Source organism: Aricia agestis, chromosome 7 (assembly GCF_905147365.1).
Source record: "Aricia agestis chromosome 7, ilAriAges1.1, whole genome shotgun sequence".
In the NCBI taxonomy this organism is placed as follows: domain Eukaryota; kingdom Metazoa; phylum Arthropoda; class Insecta; order Lepidoptera; family Lycaenidae; genus Aricia; species Aricia agestis.
The window spans coordinates 13406991-13422134 of record NC_056412.1 but is presented as its reverse complement, the minus strand read 5'-3'; the positions used below and the strand labels follow the sequence as shown (position 1 = coordinate 13422134).

Sequence of the window (15144 nt, the reverse complement as noted above, 5' to 3'; positions counted from 1 at the left end):
TTCTTTGTATTCGCTGTAACGTCATCACCTAAATGCTTAAATTGTCCAATAAAATGAGAAATGAGTTTCTTAAAATCTGATTGGTCATATAGCTGATGGTAAATACTTGACGCAAGACTATTGGCAAATTTAATCAAATATTTATTTGAAGGTTGTAATTTAAAACCAATAATTATTTATTTACATGCATAATAATCAATAAAGGCGCCATGGCTCAAACACAATACAATGATAACACCCCTATGGCGAAGTCGGATAAATTACACAGTATTAAAAACAAAATATGAAATTATTATGGAAATAGGTGCATACATACTTTAGAGTTTAGACGAGTATGGATCGTTTCTATTTACAGACCGACAAAGTTTTATAATTTAAGTATATGAACGTGGCGAAAAAAGGAACTAACGCCGCCATAATACAAAAACCCCATTTTGTCATGTTTTTTTTACAGTTCTCCTTTACCGGCAGCTCCCCCGCCCATGTCCATCTAAAGCCTTGTCGGTCTAAATGTCGGTTACTGTAATTGACTTTTAATTAATTATTATCATTACCCTTTCAAGCTTTGCTGAGATATTAAAGACAGATTAAAGAAAAAAATGCGCAGTGGTGGAATTTTTTTTTTGTTTTTTTTTTTTTTGCGTGAGGTTGATCGTTTTTCTCTTGCAAAGACCAAAAAACATTTTTCGTTTCAAATACATATCATATTTTATTTATTTAAATTTAAAATAGTGTATTCTCTTCCCTCTACAACTAGACGTAGACGTAGTATTAACCTTAAACTTATATTTTAACGGAAATACTGTATTTGGGTAAACGCCTAATTTTTTATGTAGTCATTGATGTTCGAGAATCTAATAAAACTACAATTTGAAGTCGTTAAAAGTAACGATATCCGTTGCACGCTCCAGTATGTATGCATCCATACTATCAGTACTTAACTACGTATTGATAAGGTATTCATTACGTTCTAGTCTAACCAGGAATAAAAAATCTCGCCTGAGGAATATTAAATATTGTTAAATCATCGAAATTTAACCAATCACATCCCAGGTCTATGTTGTATACGACACTTTTTATATTACGCGATGCGATAAGCGATATCGGATCGGAAAAGCTAAAAGTCTGCTTAAATGTCTATGTTACGCTCAAAGACCGAAAACGCTCAGTGAGTGGAAAAATAGCTCACAACGCGTAGTGGTCACAGTGAAACAGCCACGACGCGAAATTCGCGTTGTGGCTCAAATGAAAACGGCCACGAGTCACGACGCGTTCTGGCAATAACAAATTTTCATTAGAGCCACAACGCGAATTTTGCGTCGTGGCTGTTTTACTGTGACCACAACGCGTTGTGAGTTATTTTCCCGCTCACTGAGCGTTTTCGGTCTTTGAGCGTAACATCTATACTAAAGTAGTAGATTTTTGTATACAGAATATTCATTATTGATAACCACACCGTAACATAAGAACTTAGAAGTCGATATTGTCCGAATACCGATTTCAGATAAGGATTGGAGATAATGTCAAATCCGAAACGAAACATTAAGATTTAGGATATTAGATATAGATAGGTAGGAAGGTGGATAGAGAGATAGCTACACTTGAGATTGATATCGGTCCGATATATCGTATCGCATAATATGAAAACGCGATAGAAAAAAACCCGTCTCAGTGCAGATTTTTTACCTGGTCAGGCCTAACGTTTAGCCAACACACGACTTCCACGCCAGTCCACCGCAGGCCATCGCGCCGACCAGGTAGATAGCAATCGCGACTATGGAGGCTAGGATCACGTACATTTTGATGTTCTTCCAGAATAACGAGCGTTGAAGCGTCCTTGCCGAAGCGCGGTATGTCACGGACTGGAAAAATAAAGTCATACATCTTAGAATTTCCTAGAATACTATAATTATAATTTTTTTATGAAAGAAGGGGGCAAACGAGCAAACGGGTCACCTGATGGAAAGCAACTTCCGTCGCCCATGGATATGCGCAGTATCAAAAGAGCTGCAGGTGCGTTACCGGCCTTTTAAGAGGGAATAGGGTAATAGGGGAGGGTAGGGTAGGGATGGGAAGGGAAGGGAATAGGGGAGGATAGGGAAGGGAATTGGGCCTCCGGTAAACTCACTCGGCGAAACACAGCGCAAGCGCTGTTTCACGCCGGTTTTCTGTGAGAACTTGGTAATTCTCCGGTCGAGCCGGCCCATTCGTGCCGAAGCATGGCTCTCCCGCGTATAAACTATGTATACTGAGTAAAATACAGGAAAAATAACTAGAAATGTATACGAGGTACTTAATACTTGGTAGTTTTATGTAAAGTTCAGGATTTGAACTGAACCACCACTAGTACAAAATCTAAATTTTCGGTTTAATATTACAATTAGGCTCTTCAGATGACACTCGAGTTTGAGATCTCTGTGTAAAGAAGACCGAAGGTTTATTATCGAATATGACATATTTAATTTATTATCGAAATTTTTGATAATAAATTAAATATGTACTTATGGGTTTTTTACGATATAAGCGTGGAATAAATAAAAGAAGACAGATAATTGATAGGTTATAATAAGTTTACACTTGAGTTACATCATTCTTGCATAAGTGAGAAACCTTACAATGGGCATTGTCCAAGAAAAATCACATGTACTTTTTATATTTTTTTTCGTTAAAATAGGGTATTTTAAGAATATAAATTAAATAATTTTGAAATTCATTGGCTAGTTTTTTCTCAATAAATTTTTAAAGTTTCGCTCTGACGTCATCATCGGCGGCTAATTGACCTCTGTAGTGTTTTAAATTTCCTTTCAATCTTATTTATAATGGCTGGTTCGTCAAATGCAAGTTCTCATTATGTGAAAGCTGATACGAGAAGCTTACCAAAAGTTCGAAATGTAATGTTGGTCGAATTTATTGCTTAATTAACACCATTGAAGGTCAAACTAAGGTTAAACATATTTGTTCAAATATATAGGTAACTAATGGGTATTTTTTTCTTTTATATACAGAAAAACGATCACTGACCTTATTCCTCGAAATGTTTTTGTAATGAGCAAAATTTAAAAAAAATGGACAATCCCCATTATTGATAGCTGTTATTACTCATTATAGAAACTGTCATACGCAATTTTTATACATTTGTTTACAGAGAAATACTTGGGCTATGTTATTTTCTATACGGTACAAAAAGTGCTAAGCAGATTTGGACGGAACTAAGTAGACCGGATATAAGTAGGTTAAACCGATATTACACTACAATAGATTAAGCAGAAGCTATTGTCCTATCGGATTTAGAAGCGCGTACATTGACCCATGACTACTAATGTGTCTCTTTCGCTTTCTTTCTTATCGCGTCCTTTTAGAAAGAGATAGTAGCGCGAGTGAAAGAGACGACAGGAATGTTTCATCCCGAGTCCTGACTCCCGAATCCCGATCCAGATCAAAAATGTGCATCCAGATTTCGACTCTAGTTTTTTTTTTCATATTTAATATTACGATCTATCTCCTGACACTGAGTAATTGTTTTTTTTTAATCTATCTCCTGACACTGAGTAATTGTTTTTTTTTTTTTGGGTTCTTGTCAATAAAACATTTCAACCCCATCGTATCCGCCTTAATGAAATTCACTCTTCAACTTGCACTAATAAATAGTAAATAGCTAAAGCTACACTAGACCTAGGCATGTGCAAACAACTCAGAATCCATCCCACATCTAAAAGATTTATATATTAACTAGCTGTTCCGGCAAACGTTGTTTTGCCATATAAAGTATTTCGCCCATATTATTATTGCAGTGACTAAATAATTATGTCACCATGGCAACGTCCATCCGGATCTAATGTAAAACATTCCAAAATCAACAACTCCTTATAAATAAGAAATTAATTGAAAAAACATTTTCCAGTAGACCAAACTGTAAATCTAAACCATTCTCGAATCTCCACGAACACACACAAAAAATTTCATCAAAATTGGTCCAGTCGTTTAGGAGGAGTTCAGTCACATACACACGCACACAAGAAATATATATATTAAGATTTAGTTGATTTTACTTCTATCCTTGACACATTCCATCAAAACATGCCAGACATCATCTATTTTATTACAATTTTCACAGATATCCTTTGATAGAATGTGTCCAGCGGATTCTTAAAGCTGTTTTGAACAATTTTCTGTTTGTTACTATCTGCAAACCAAGGGATATGAAAGTAATTGTTGTGTTATATTATATGCAGGCTACAGGTAGGTCCTGCGGTAGTTTTTTTTTTTGAGTCACCTTGGGTCGTTATTGCTCATTAGGTTTTTGGCATATATAATACATTCGGATGATTAAAAAATTTCGAGTTACAGTTTTTTTATGTTTTATTTCCTGCATCGACTATAGTTTACGCAAAATACGCAACACGTAACTGTTTTCACTTTTCGTGGGCCGTCAAGATTTGTGGGAGCATAATAATATGCTTTATTTTTAGTGTCCGACCGAACGTCTATTTTTGGCCGAAGCCGAAGCCGATTAATCGGCAATCGCCACAACCTTCGGCCGAAGCCGAAGCCGAAGGTTTATAATCTTAATCTCGACTCTCAGTAATTAATTTTGTTTAAAATTGTCTATAAGCTACAATGAATATTAAAATTAGGTATTTCAATACTTCAATATTGAAGTTTTCCCTCTGTATTGACTGTTTCAGAAGTTGATTTAGAGATAGTAATAAAAGCTTGTGATTTTGTGATTTATTTATTAATTAATATCATAATATCTATGGACGCTTCACACCACGTCAGTCTGGCCCCGTGCTAAGTACCTGAAGGACTTGTGTTACAGGTACCAGACAACGGATATATATTTAATACTTTTTATACTATACATATATTTAAGATTTTTATTATATGATACACATATTTAATACACATCCATGACCCAGGAACTTTGAAAATCTTTTTGTTCCGTCGGCGGGATTCGAACCCGCGACCCCCGGCTTGAGCTACCAACGCGCTCACCACTGAGCCACAGAGGTCGTCTTCATCAGAGATTATTTGTAGTCTGGTTAAGGAATGACTCAAAGGAGGGTATTGACTATTGAGTGCGTGAGCGGGAACCTAAGCGATTTCTACTGGAACTTAGTCAGGGTGCTTAGAGACAAAACATACTGAAAGTCCTTACGTCTAGGAGGTGAGCCGGAGGGAAGGGAACCCGACAATATTCTCAATTTTTAGTTTTTGGCTAATACCTTAAAAACGATGCGTTGTGGCAATAAAGTTCTATAACGAAATAAAAGCTTATTCAATTCTCTATAACTATGTGATTCTATATAGTTTTTCCAAATTCTCGTCCGTTTTTTTGACTACACGCTCTGGAAGTTTCAGAATTGCTCTCAGGCATCTACATTAGCCGCTGCTACAATCCCTGGTGCAGTGACAAAATATATTATTGTTTTAGTGAATTATTGTCCTTGGCGTCAAGAAATTACCTACATTTTTTCACCCCCACTCTTGAGGGGTCAGCTCATTCCCGAATGTTTTTTATACATTTAACTAAGCAGGCTAACAATTAGTGTATGTTCCAACTGATGGAAGCTGGTTACCGTAATGCCTTGTGTCGTCTGCAACACCAGGGGTGCTACTGGTGCGTTGCCGCGTCAAGGGGTGTAATGAGGGGATGGGGGGATGTGCTTACAGCCCTCTCACTTACTGAACGCTGCATAGAAGCAGTAAAGCTACTATTCAATCAGAATTAGAAAGGAATATTTAAAAATAAAACACTTTTTATTTTCACTTTTCCTGAGCGTGTAGTATATGTAGTTTTCCCGAGTGTGTGTAGAAAACGGATGAGAATTCGGATAAAGTGTGTAGAATCAAATTTTTTTTCATTGTAGAACATATTTGCTACAACGGATCGAATTTTAGTTATTAGCCAAAAATGTAGACTTTTGTCACCCTCCCCTCACTCCTGCTCACCTCCTAGACTTAAGGACTTTTAGAATGTTTTATTCCTAAGCGCCCTGAATAAGCAGAAATCTCTTAGGTTCCTGCTCAGGCGCTCACGCATTCTACAACTACTTTATTGACTGTACTATTGTAAAAAAAATAATTTCTTTATTATTTCACAAATAACAATAATTAGACCAATCAATCAGTCTTTGTTTAACTCGACTAGACCGAAACTAGACTAAAAAATAAAATAAACAAACACTAACTTCTTAATAAAATGATTTATTAAGAAGTTAGTGTTTGTTTATTGTATTTGACAGTGACTCCCAGTGGCCTCCGCATACACGACCGGTCCGTCGCTCTCTCACGACTCACTCAGTCTTTCGTTCAATTTCGACGGTTGCTCGGACCTTCGGCAAAGCTTCGGCTTCGGCCGGGTTTTCGGCCGAAGCCGAAGGTTTTGCCGAAGGTGGTTTTTTTGGCTGAAGGCTTCGGCCGCCGAAGCCGAAGCTTCGGTCGGACACTATTTATTTTAAATGTGCTAGAGTGCAGGCAATCGTACTACCGTACTGTGTCAAAGATACTCACACTTGTGGCTAAGTTGTCTGCTTTGTCCACCAGTAGCTCCAATTTCTCTCCTCTCATAGCCATGCTATCTGTAATTTAAAAATTACTCAACTTTAATTTTTTAAAAACAAAAAAAAAACTTTAATAAAAAAAAACAATAATTGTTAACAAAATTAGTCTAAACCTGCAAATTGTCTTTAACATAATCTGAAATAGCACTTGAAGCCATGGCAATGATGATAATAGTCAAAATTAAATGTACATAATATTTAATAGAGTTAGGGTCAGCGCAGACAGAACGGAGCGCAGCGGAGAGGATTTTATTAACGCACTTGAAAATAAACTTTAATATTAATAAGCTAAAGTGCATAATACATATAAATGCTTGAACCTTACAAAAATGCTCGCGCGTCCTCGAGAATACGAGGGAATCCCTTATCGCACTTGAATGAGATAATTTTAAAGCTTATTTTCAATTGAGTCAACAAAATCCTCTCAGCTGGGCTCCGTGTCTTTATGTACCTATTCTATACTAATAAAATAAACGCGAAAGTGTGTGTGTTACCTCCGTTTGAAAACTATTTATAAGTAGGGTTGCCAGATGTCCGGTATTTAAGCGTACAGTCCGGTATTTTCGAGGCCAGTCCGGTAAAAAATAAAAGGTCATACCGGACAGAACAATGTCCGATATTTTGAGAAAAGTCTACTGATACCTAGTTTTAGGTGATTTTCATTTTTAGAAGATCCTACCATTATTTCGTTAAGTAAGTAAGTAAATTGTAGTTTAATATAATAATCAAATATATTTTGTTTCTTGCTTTCACAAAATTAGCATAGTCTTGGCGATCACAATTTTATGACCGCAATAATAATATAAAAAACTGTATTTTTGCGACGTACCATACAACACCACCCCCCACCCTATTTATAAGTACCTTGAGATTGCGACCCGAAAAAACCCTAGGAAAGTTAAAAGTATTATTGCGGAACGCTACAGAGCCTACAGTACAGTTCCCGCGCAAAACAATGTTTTGTCCCTGTTATCATGTCCTTTTGGACATACAACGCGCAACGTCGCGTATCAGTAAATTATTATAGTTTTTCAGAATACTTAATTCGATTTAAATATTCCTTAATACAGGGCTTCCCAAACTTATTTGTACTGTGACGCCCTTGGGACTTTGCCATTTCTTTACGACGCCCCTCAACAGCTCTCAAGTCTCAACCCAGCCCTCAAAAATACTTTCCAATTTTAGAACCAGCCTACATATTTATGAAAGCTATTAAAGCCAGCAAGACTGGCTAATGTGAAGAATGCGCTTGCTTTTCTGAGCATAGCATCTGAAACCGGGAATATAGACTGCCCGGGATGTATGAATGACATTGAATATTTGAATGTGTTAAGGCCCTGTATTCCCAGAAACGGACGATTTTCAAGATTTAAAAGTGACAGTAGACACAAAAATATAGTAATTTAAATTCTGAAAAAAATATATGTATTAGTTAAGGATCTAACACAGTGGAATTTATATTCCATTACACAATTTCATGAACTTCACTCGATAGAAAAAAATCCCAAACTTACCTCTTCTTTTAACGAATTTTCCATACTATGTCCAAATTATTTGGAATTTTCAGATAATTTTTGCACTGAATTAAAGACAAATAATATATCTAGGGCGATTCGTTTTTTGACTCGATTTAATTGATGTATAAAAAAACGATCAAAAAACTATAAAATAGCAGGCGCAAAGGTTCGGCTGGTACGCTTTCAGTCACACACTTTGTGTCATAATTTGGACATAGTATGGAAAATTCGTTAAAAGAAGAGGTAAGTTTGGGATTTTTTTCTATCGAGTGAAGTTCATGATATTGTGTAATGGAATATAAATTCCACTGTGTTAGATCCTTAACTAATACATATATTTTTTTTCAGAATTTAAATTACTATATTTTTGTGTCTACTGTCACTTTTAAATCTTGAAAATCGTGCTATTCTGGGAATACAGGGCCTTAATATGCGACGCCCCTGGGACAATGTCGTGACGCCCGGGGCGTCGCGAGTCGCGACGCATAGTTTGGGAAGCCCTGCCTTAATACATAACCGAATTATGCTCAAATTATGCTAGTTGGTCCCCATTAAAATGAATGATAATATTATTGTGAACACGAATCATTATAAAAATTCATTACGGCACAGATTATATTCAATTACAATTTACAATCGGAAAATCATCTGTTTGCTACAACAACCTTGTAGTGAAGGCCGGTGTATTTTCTACTTAGTATGCGCTCAACACATGTGAGTACAAATTTTGATATGTGTTTGTGATTTTATATATGCCGTATAGCACATAATTAAAGTTATTATAACATAATAGCTTTATTCTAATATTATGCAGTGAAGACATTATTATGCAAATGTAATGTAAGTATATATTGTAATAATTATTATGAATGGATATCATGTTTTGTATTGTTAGGGTTACAACTTACAATGTTACAGAAAATTTATGTTATAACTTATAAGATTAACAGACTGATTAATTACTTTTTTAATTTATGTAATATGCACTATTAATCATTATACTAGCTGCTTCACCGAGCTTTGCTCGGTATCCGATGATTACGATTACGATACGATAACAATATTGTATATTTACTAAAAAGTTACCAATGGCCGTATATCCTCGTTTCGAGGGCACATCTTTAACCATCTCCCCTAGCATTGAGATACTTGGTGTCAACATATCGAGCGAAGTCCAGTTCCGATATCATCTAGAGGGTAAGGCCAAATTAGCCAAAGCTTGGTGTTCTTAACAGAGCGAGACAGTACTTCAGCCCGGACCAACGCCTACAACTCTACAAGGCGCAGGTTCGGCCTCATATGGAATATTGTTCTCATCTCTGGGCAGGGGCGCCAAAATACCAACTGCTCCCTCTGGATCGTATCCAACGAAGGGCCGCTCGAATTATTGACTGCCATAGTGTTTCAAACAGCTTGGACCCCTTGGAATTACGCCGAGATGTAGCTTCACTCTGCATCCTCTATCGGTTGTATCACGGGGAGTGCTCTGAGGAATTGTTCGGAATCGTACCACCTGCAACTTTTCGCCATCGTCCCACGCGAAAAATATACCATCCTCATCACCTTGATGAGTGGCAGTCTTCCACAGTGCGTTTTTCGCGTAACTTTCTGCCGCGCACTGTAAAGCTCTGGAACGAACTGTCACCAGCAGTATTTCCGGACCTATACGACCTGCAAACCTTCAAGAAAAGAGCGTATTCCCTCTTAAAAGGCCGGCAACGCACCTGCAGCTCTTCTGATGTTGCGAGTGTCCATGGGCGACGGTAGTTGCTTACCATCAGGTGACCCGTTTGCTCGTTTGCTCCCTTATTTAATAAATAAAAAAAAACTTGCGTTTTTTATTTCTTAATAATAATTATCCCATAACTGTACTATATTTCATATTTTTCATTAATTATAGTATTTTATATATTCGTGATTCTGGTAATACCAAGCTTTCCAAATAAACTGCATGTTTAGACCAGGGCCCCCGCTACCATATGTGCAATGTGTGCAATGCACACGGGCGCCATCCTCTAGGGGCGCCAAATTGCCATCTTTAGGGGCGCCAAAACCAAGGTCCCAAAAAAATTTGCCTAAAGGGGCGCCAAAATCCTTTTTTTGCACACGGGCGCCAGTACGGGGGCCCTGGTTTAGACAGTTTGCAAGCATCAATGTCGTAACTCGTAACATTGAAAACAATAATATAATATGTATTATGTAGTTATTATATTCAAGTGGTTATGCATCTGTAACATACATACATACAAAATGTGAGTCATCAGTCTGAAGCTAAATAATATATAGGTGAAGCACTGATAACCACTGTTTGTATGGAGATAAAAATAAATCCCAAGAAACAACAATCAAGCATGTTTCATACAAATAAAGGAATCATTTTCCTACAATAAAATTGTTATTAAGCTAACTTACATAGCTTTGAGGGCGGCGAACGAATCAAGAAATTCCGTAACGAAAATACCTGACACATCACACAACCCACTCCGAATGGCACAGCGGTGCGGCGTTGTTGCACCTCTGTGCCGGTCGGCGGAGTTGCCAGACTTCGGCACGGTGTTTGTGTGAGTGTGACTAGACATATGTAACGAATTATAATTGATAAAAAATGCTATGCAATAGCTTTACTGCGGCAGTCTCCGAGTGCCAGACATATTTTTATTATTTCCTTACTACCTACTTGTTAGAAGTTGCCTACAACTTCATTCATTTGTTTATGTAAACATGTAAATTGCAAGGTGTAGGTACATTTTCTGTAAGTATGTCCTTTTCTAAAACTGAATCTTCATACCAGTTCATCAATGTTGGTTCAGTGGTTTAAATGTAAAAAATAACAAATAGACTCTCCTCTGACTTCTGAGTTGCAAAACTATTGTAATCAAGGAAATGTATTATATTACCTACACCCTACTGTGTGAAAATAATTATTGGAATGTTGAGCAACAATAAAATATATTATGCTAATCTATGCTAAAAAATACTTAAATGTATTCAGAATGTCCTGTTTGCCATTCATATAAATAATACATTTCCTCTTTTTACATATTAGTCAAATTATTATTTTGAATGTTTGAAATACTATCATAACTTCAGAAGTACTTAGACATTTTTTTTTATATTTTTTTTACTTTAAAGTTATGTAACATGTACATAACTTTAATATTGTTACATTTAATGAAAGTTACTACATATAGTACGGGAGCCCTAGAACAATTTTTAATTAGAACAATTTTAATAAAAAAAATGTTCTAGGGCTCCCGTACTAATATTGTTGATAAGAGTTAACAATTTTGTTTGCTCTCACTAATTGAATATAAACATGTAATTAATATTATCAATCACTATTACATAAAATCATTAGTCTTCTAAACATAATTAAACTAATTAGGTGACAAAATAAAATAATAGAACTAATAAAGCTAAAAAAAGTTGATGGTAAATATAGATGTCCTAATTCACTGAAGCTTTAAATTATGAATTCTATCTTATACTCTTAGAGCTCAATACTATTGATTTGCTGCCAGCCCTAACTTATCTAACATTATTATAATACTGGTGAAATGTTATTGAATAATATGCTTATTTTAATGAACAAATCTTTTTTAGTCTATATTATTAAGCATTAAGTAATTTTAATTAATAAATTTTAAGCAATTTTATCACTTACCAACATTTTTGACCATAATATTCTTGAGTTCATCCAATTCTCCATGGACTCTCGATATTGTTTCCAGGTCCTTGGACTCACTGTAGTGTTTCATTTCTGTTGCCAGTACTCTGGCAAATTCACTGTTCATGGCATAAGGTATGGCTGTCTGAGCAGTGTCTCCAAAAGACGATGTGAATCTCCGTTTGATCTCATTGAGGAAGAGGAATGCTCGTGATCGTTGGAATTTCTAGAAGTTGAAAAGCAATGTTTCAAGAAAATTAATAGATACATATTAATAAAAGTAGAATTTCATAAAAATTGAAATTAAACTTACATCATCAGTGATACAAAAGAACACCAACTTATTTTCAGCAATGTAATGGAAAAGGTAGTTTCCATGGGAGTAAGTAAGTTTGTCGTCGTGGGGTGGGATCTTGGATAAGATTTGTTCTGTAACTTCTGTAAAGTTTCCAGCACAAGTGGCATATTTAGCTAAAACCACTGTCCCGCGTGAAACGACACTGAACAGGATCGGCATTGTGACTAATTGCGACGATTGTTGATTGCCTAATAAATAGAACGGACTAAACAAAGAAATTTATAGTAACTTGATCTGATGTGAATGATTAGAAAAGCATGGAATTGTAAAATGAAACTACAAATAATTTGAATGCTTTGCAACATAAAAAGTTAGTTTGTTTTGTATTAAAACGTACAAAGAAAATTAAAAAGGTTTATAAAACTGCAGATAGGAAGAAAACAATCACAATTTACAATAATAAAATAATTACACTGCACAGTACACAGATTACTAGTATATATTTGTAGAGGCACAGTAGTCAGTACTTGGCTGCAGACTTCACATTTCACAAATGTCAGTCGTCATTACTCATTGATGTCAAAATTGTGACGTCTGTCAAAATAACACCATAGACAAGATTATTTTTGTTTTATTTTGTAGCAGCAAGGCAAAGATGATTTTTAAAACTGAAATGTATTATATTCCTGTTTAATAAAAAGAGGTAAGAATGACCAACAACTATGGTGTTTCGGTCGCGATTACTTTAGGTTTTCACTTCTGAAGGTCTACCTAACCTTCGATGGAGTATATAGCTTATTATAATTATTTATCTTACTTTTTTTGGGATAAGTGATAAGCTGTCTACACACCAAATGAATGTGCAATTCGCAACGGGCGCAGTCCGCCACCGCTGGTTTTTTGCCCCGGCATTGTCCAGCGGTTATGCCGCCGGGCCCGGCGGCTTTAGTGTGTATAAATGTAGATATATCTATCTGTAAATGTAGGAAGATTCCTAGTCTTGGGGTTTTTTTTAATGAGCCTATGTTGTGCCACTGCTGCGCAAAGGCCTCCCCCAGGGTCTTCCATTTTTACCGCTCCTGCACCATGCCTTCAGCTCCATATCTTCCTTGGTCGGCCACTTGGGTAGAAGTTTGGCTCTTGGGTTATTTAAATAAATATTGTAACTATTATTAAATAATTTTATTCATCTAATTCTGAACAAGCATTTAACAATAAACAATAAAAAACATGTAATATAAATATAATAAAAAATTCTCACTCAGTCAAAGTAATCATCAATATCTATGTCTGGATTGAGAATGTCATCCCCAAATGGTGTCAAATCTATTTGATCTAGAATAAGATTTTCACACATCTCCTCCAAATCTGTTTCTCCTATTAAAATAGCTCCTTGAAGTCTTCCGTCCTTTATAACAAACTTTATATATTCCATATTAGGTGTTGTGCGTAAGAGTATTTCATAATCACTACCTAATCCTTGGCCATTATATTTTCCTAACAACACTACTCTGTATCCAAATAGGTTTGTACAATGTGTGAATAGCTCAAAACAAAAGTCTTGTAATACTTCTTCATTGGTCACTTTAGCATGCATGGCTTTGGCTGCCATGCCGGCCATCTGGCGGGCCTGAGTCCATAGTCGGAGCTGAAACCAGTGAGGAGCGTGTTCCCAACTTGCAGTGGCAACATCACCGGCTGCATACACGCTGTCATGCGAAGTCTGCTGAAATTCATTCACTGCCAGTCCACCATCTTTGGCCTTTTCTGGCTCTTGATCCCAAGAAAAATTTACAGCAGGTTCAACTCCAGTGGCAGAAATAACAAAGTCACAATTTACATGTCTACCATTAGTAAGCAGTACACTTAAAGAAAATTCACAGTTGGGAGTCTCAGTCACAGATTGTACCTGTACTTTGTATATTATCTCTAGCTCCTGCTCTCCATGATAGTTTTTAACATTTTCTAGCTTTCTGTACCAGTCAGGACCTAATGCTGCAGATTTTAAATTTTTATTCAGGGACACTACTGAATCCTCTTCAGTAAATATATGCCTTCTCACCACTGTGTTGGACTTTTTGGCATCAGAGCTGTTATTTTTAAAACTGCTTTGCAGAAACTGTGCAGCACCAGGATCTACAAATGTAGCTGAAATATAGTCATCTCTGATGACCCACACCTTTTGGATGCCTCTCGTTGCGTGCACTATTTCTGAAGCTATGCCTCCATTACCAACGATTAACATTTTGCGACCATTCTTCAATTTACTTTCAAAGTCTTTAACAGAATCAGTGTCTCTTATTCCCAAAATTCTACTTGAATTCTTTGAATCTGCAATTAGTTTTGGTATTCCCCCAGTGCAAATGCAAATAACCTCATATTTAATTGTCTTATCTTCATGTGTTATAGCAATTTTCTCTTTTGTATTCAAATATTTTAGTGAGTCATAAACTATGGTCAAACTTGGGTGGATTTTAAGTAAAGAATTAGCTTCTGTGTCGTGCACATCAAATTTTACTATTGTTTTTGCATAAAAACTAACATTGCTTACATTTTTCACTAATGAAGAGGCAGTTATTAAAATAAGTTTTTCTTCAGGGTGTATTATGGCTAGAGTTTCCACACAAGTTACTCCAGCAATGCCACCACCAACTATTAAGTATTTTGCTTCTAAATTAGACATTTCACATATTTTGATCCCTAAAAGTGAAAAATATAGAAACAAAAGTTTTCAAAAACTAAAATAGCTAGACTATCAAAACATAATATTTTTCATTTTTCACCAAAAACCACAACAGACAACTATCATTTGCTTATCATTTGACATTTGAGTTTTGACATTAACTTCTTTTTTTTTGTTGGCTTTTGGCACTGACCGACGACCGTCTCATAGGCTATAGCACGAAGCTTGGTACGATAGACGCATATAGTGTGCGGCCGCAGCCGGCATTACAATATTTTTCATCATCATTTTACTAAAATATTTTTGGTTTTACTTTAACTTCAAGACGTCTAGACTTGTAGTCTAGTTAGAACTTAGAGTGCGTTTCATCCATAAACCTATAATGCTAAAGACCAACAAAGAGTGCGAGAGAGAAG

The 15144-nt window shown here is 36.0% G+C and overlaps 2 protein-coding genes across 2 annotated transcripts; both read right to left on the bottom strand.

Moving 5' to 3' along the window:
- Positions 1-1352: 1352 nt before the first annotated feature.
- Positions 1353-12504, bottom strand: LOC121728663 (vesicle-associated membrane protein 7). The gene is made up of 4 exons (XM_042116887.1): positions 12061-12504; positions 11745-11973; positions 6514-6581; positions 1353-1862 (listed from the first exon to the last, which is right to left on the bottom strand). Exons 1-4 carry the CDS (start codon positions 12262-12264, stop codon positions 1704-1706), a joined length of 660 nt encoding a protein of 219 aa, XP_041972821.1. The 5' UTR covers positions 12265-12504; the 3' UTR covers positions 1353-1703.
- A 756-nt stretch (positions 12505-13260) lies between these two features.
- On the bottom strand, positions 13261-14783 carry LOC121728662 (pyridine nucleotide-disulfide oxidoreductase domain-containing protein 1). Its single transcript, XM_042116886.1, has one exon. The coding sequence runs from the start codon at positions 14726-14728 to the stop codon at positions 13307-13309; it is 1422 nt and encodes a 473-aa protein (XP_041972820.1). The 5' UTR covers positions 14729-14783; the 3' UTR covers positions 13261-13306.
- Between the last annotated feature and the right edge of the window lie 361 nt (positions 14784-15144).

Coding starts and splice junctions, on each gene's coding strand:
- LOC121728663 (XM_042116887.1), bottom strand. CDS start 12,264: ATGCCGATCCTGTTCAGTGTCGTTTCACGCGGGACAGTGGTTTTAGCT. Junction 6,582..11,744: donor TATTATGGTCAAAAATGTTG/GTAAGTGATAAA, acceptor TTTAAATTACAG/ATAGCATGGCTATGAGAGGA. Junction 1,863..6,513: donor CAGACAACTTAGCCACAAGT/GTGAGTATCTTT, acceptor TTATTTTTCCAG/TCCGTGACATACCGCGCTTC.
- LOC121728662 (XM_042116886.1), bottom strand. CDS start 14,728: ATGTCTAATTTAGAAGCAAAATACTTAATAGTTGGTGGTGGCATTGCT.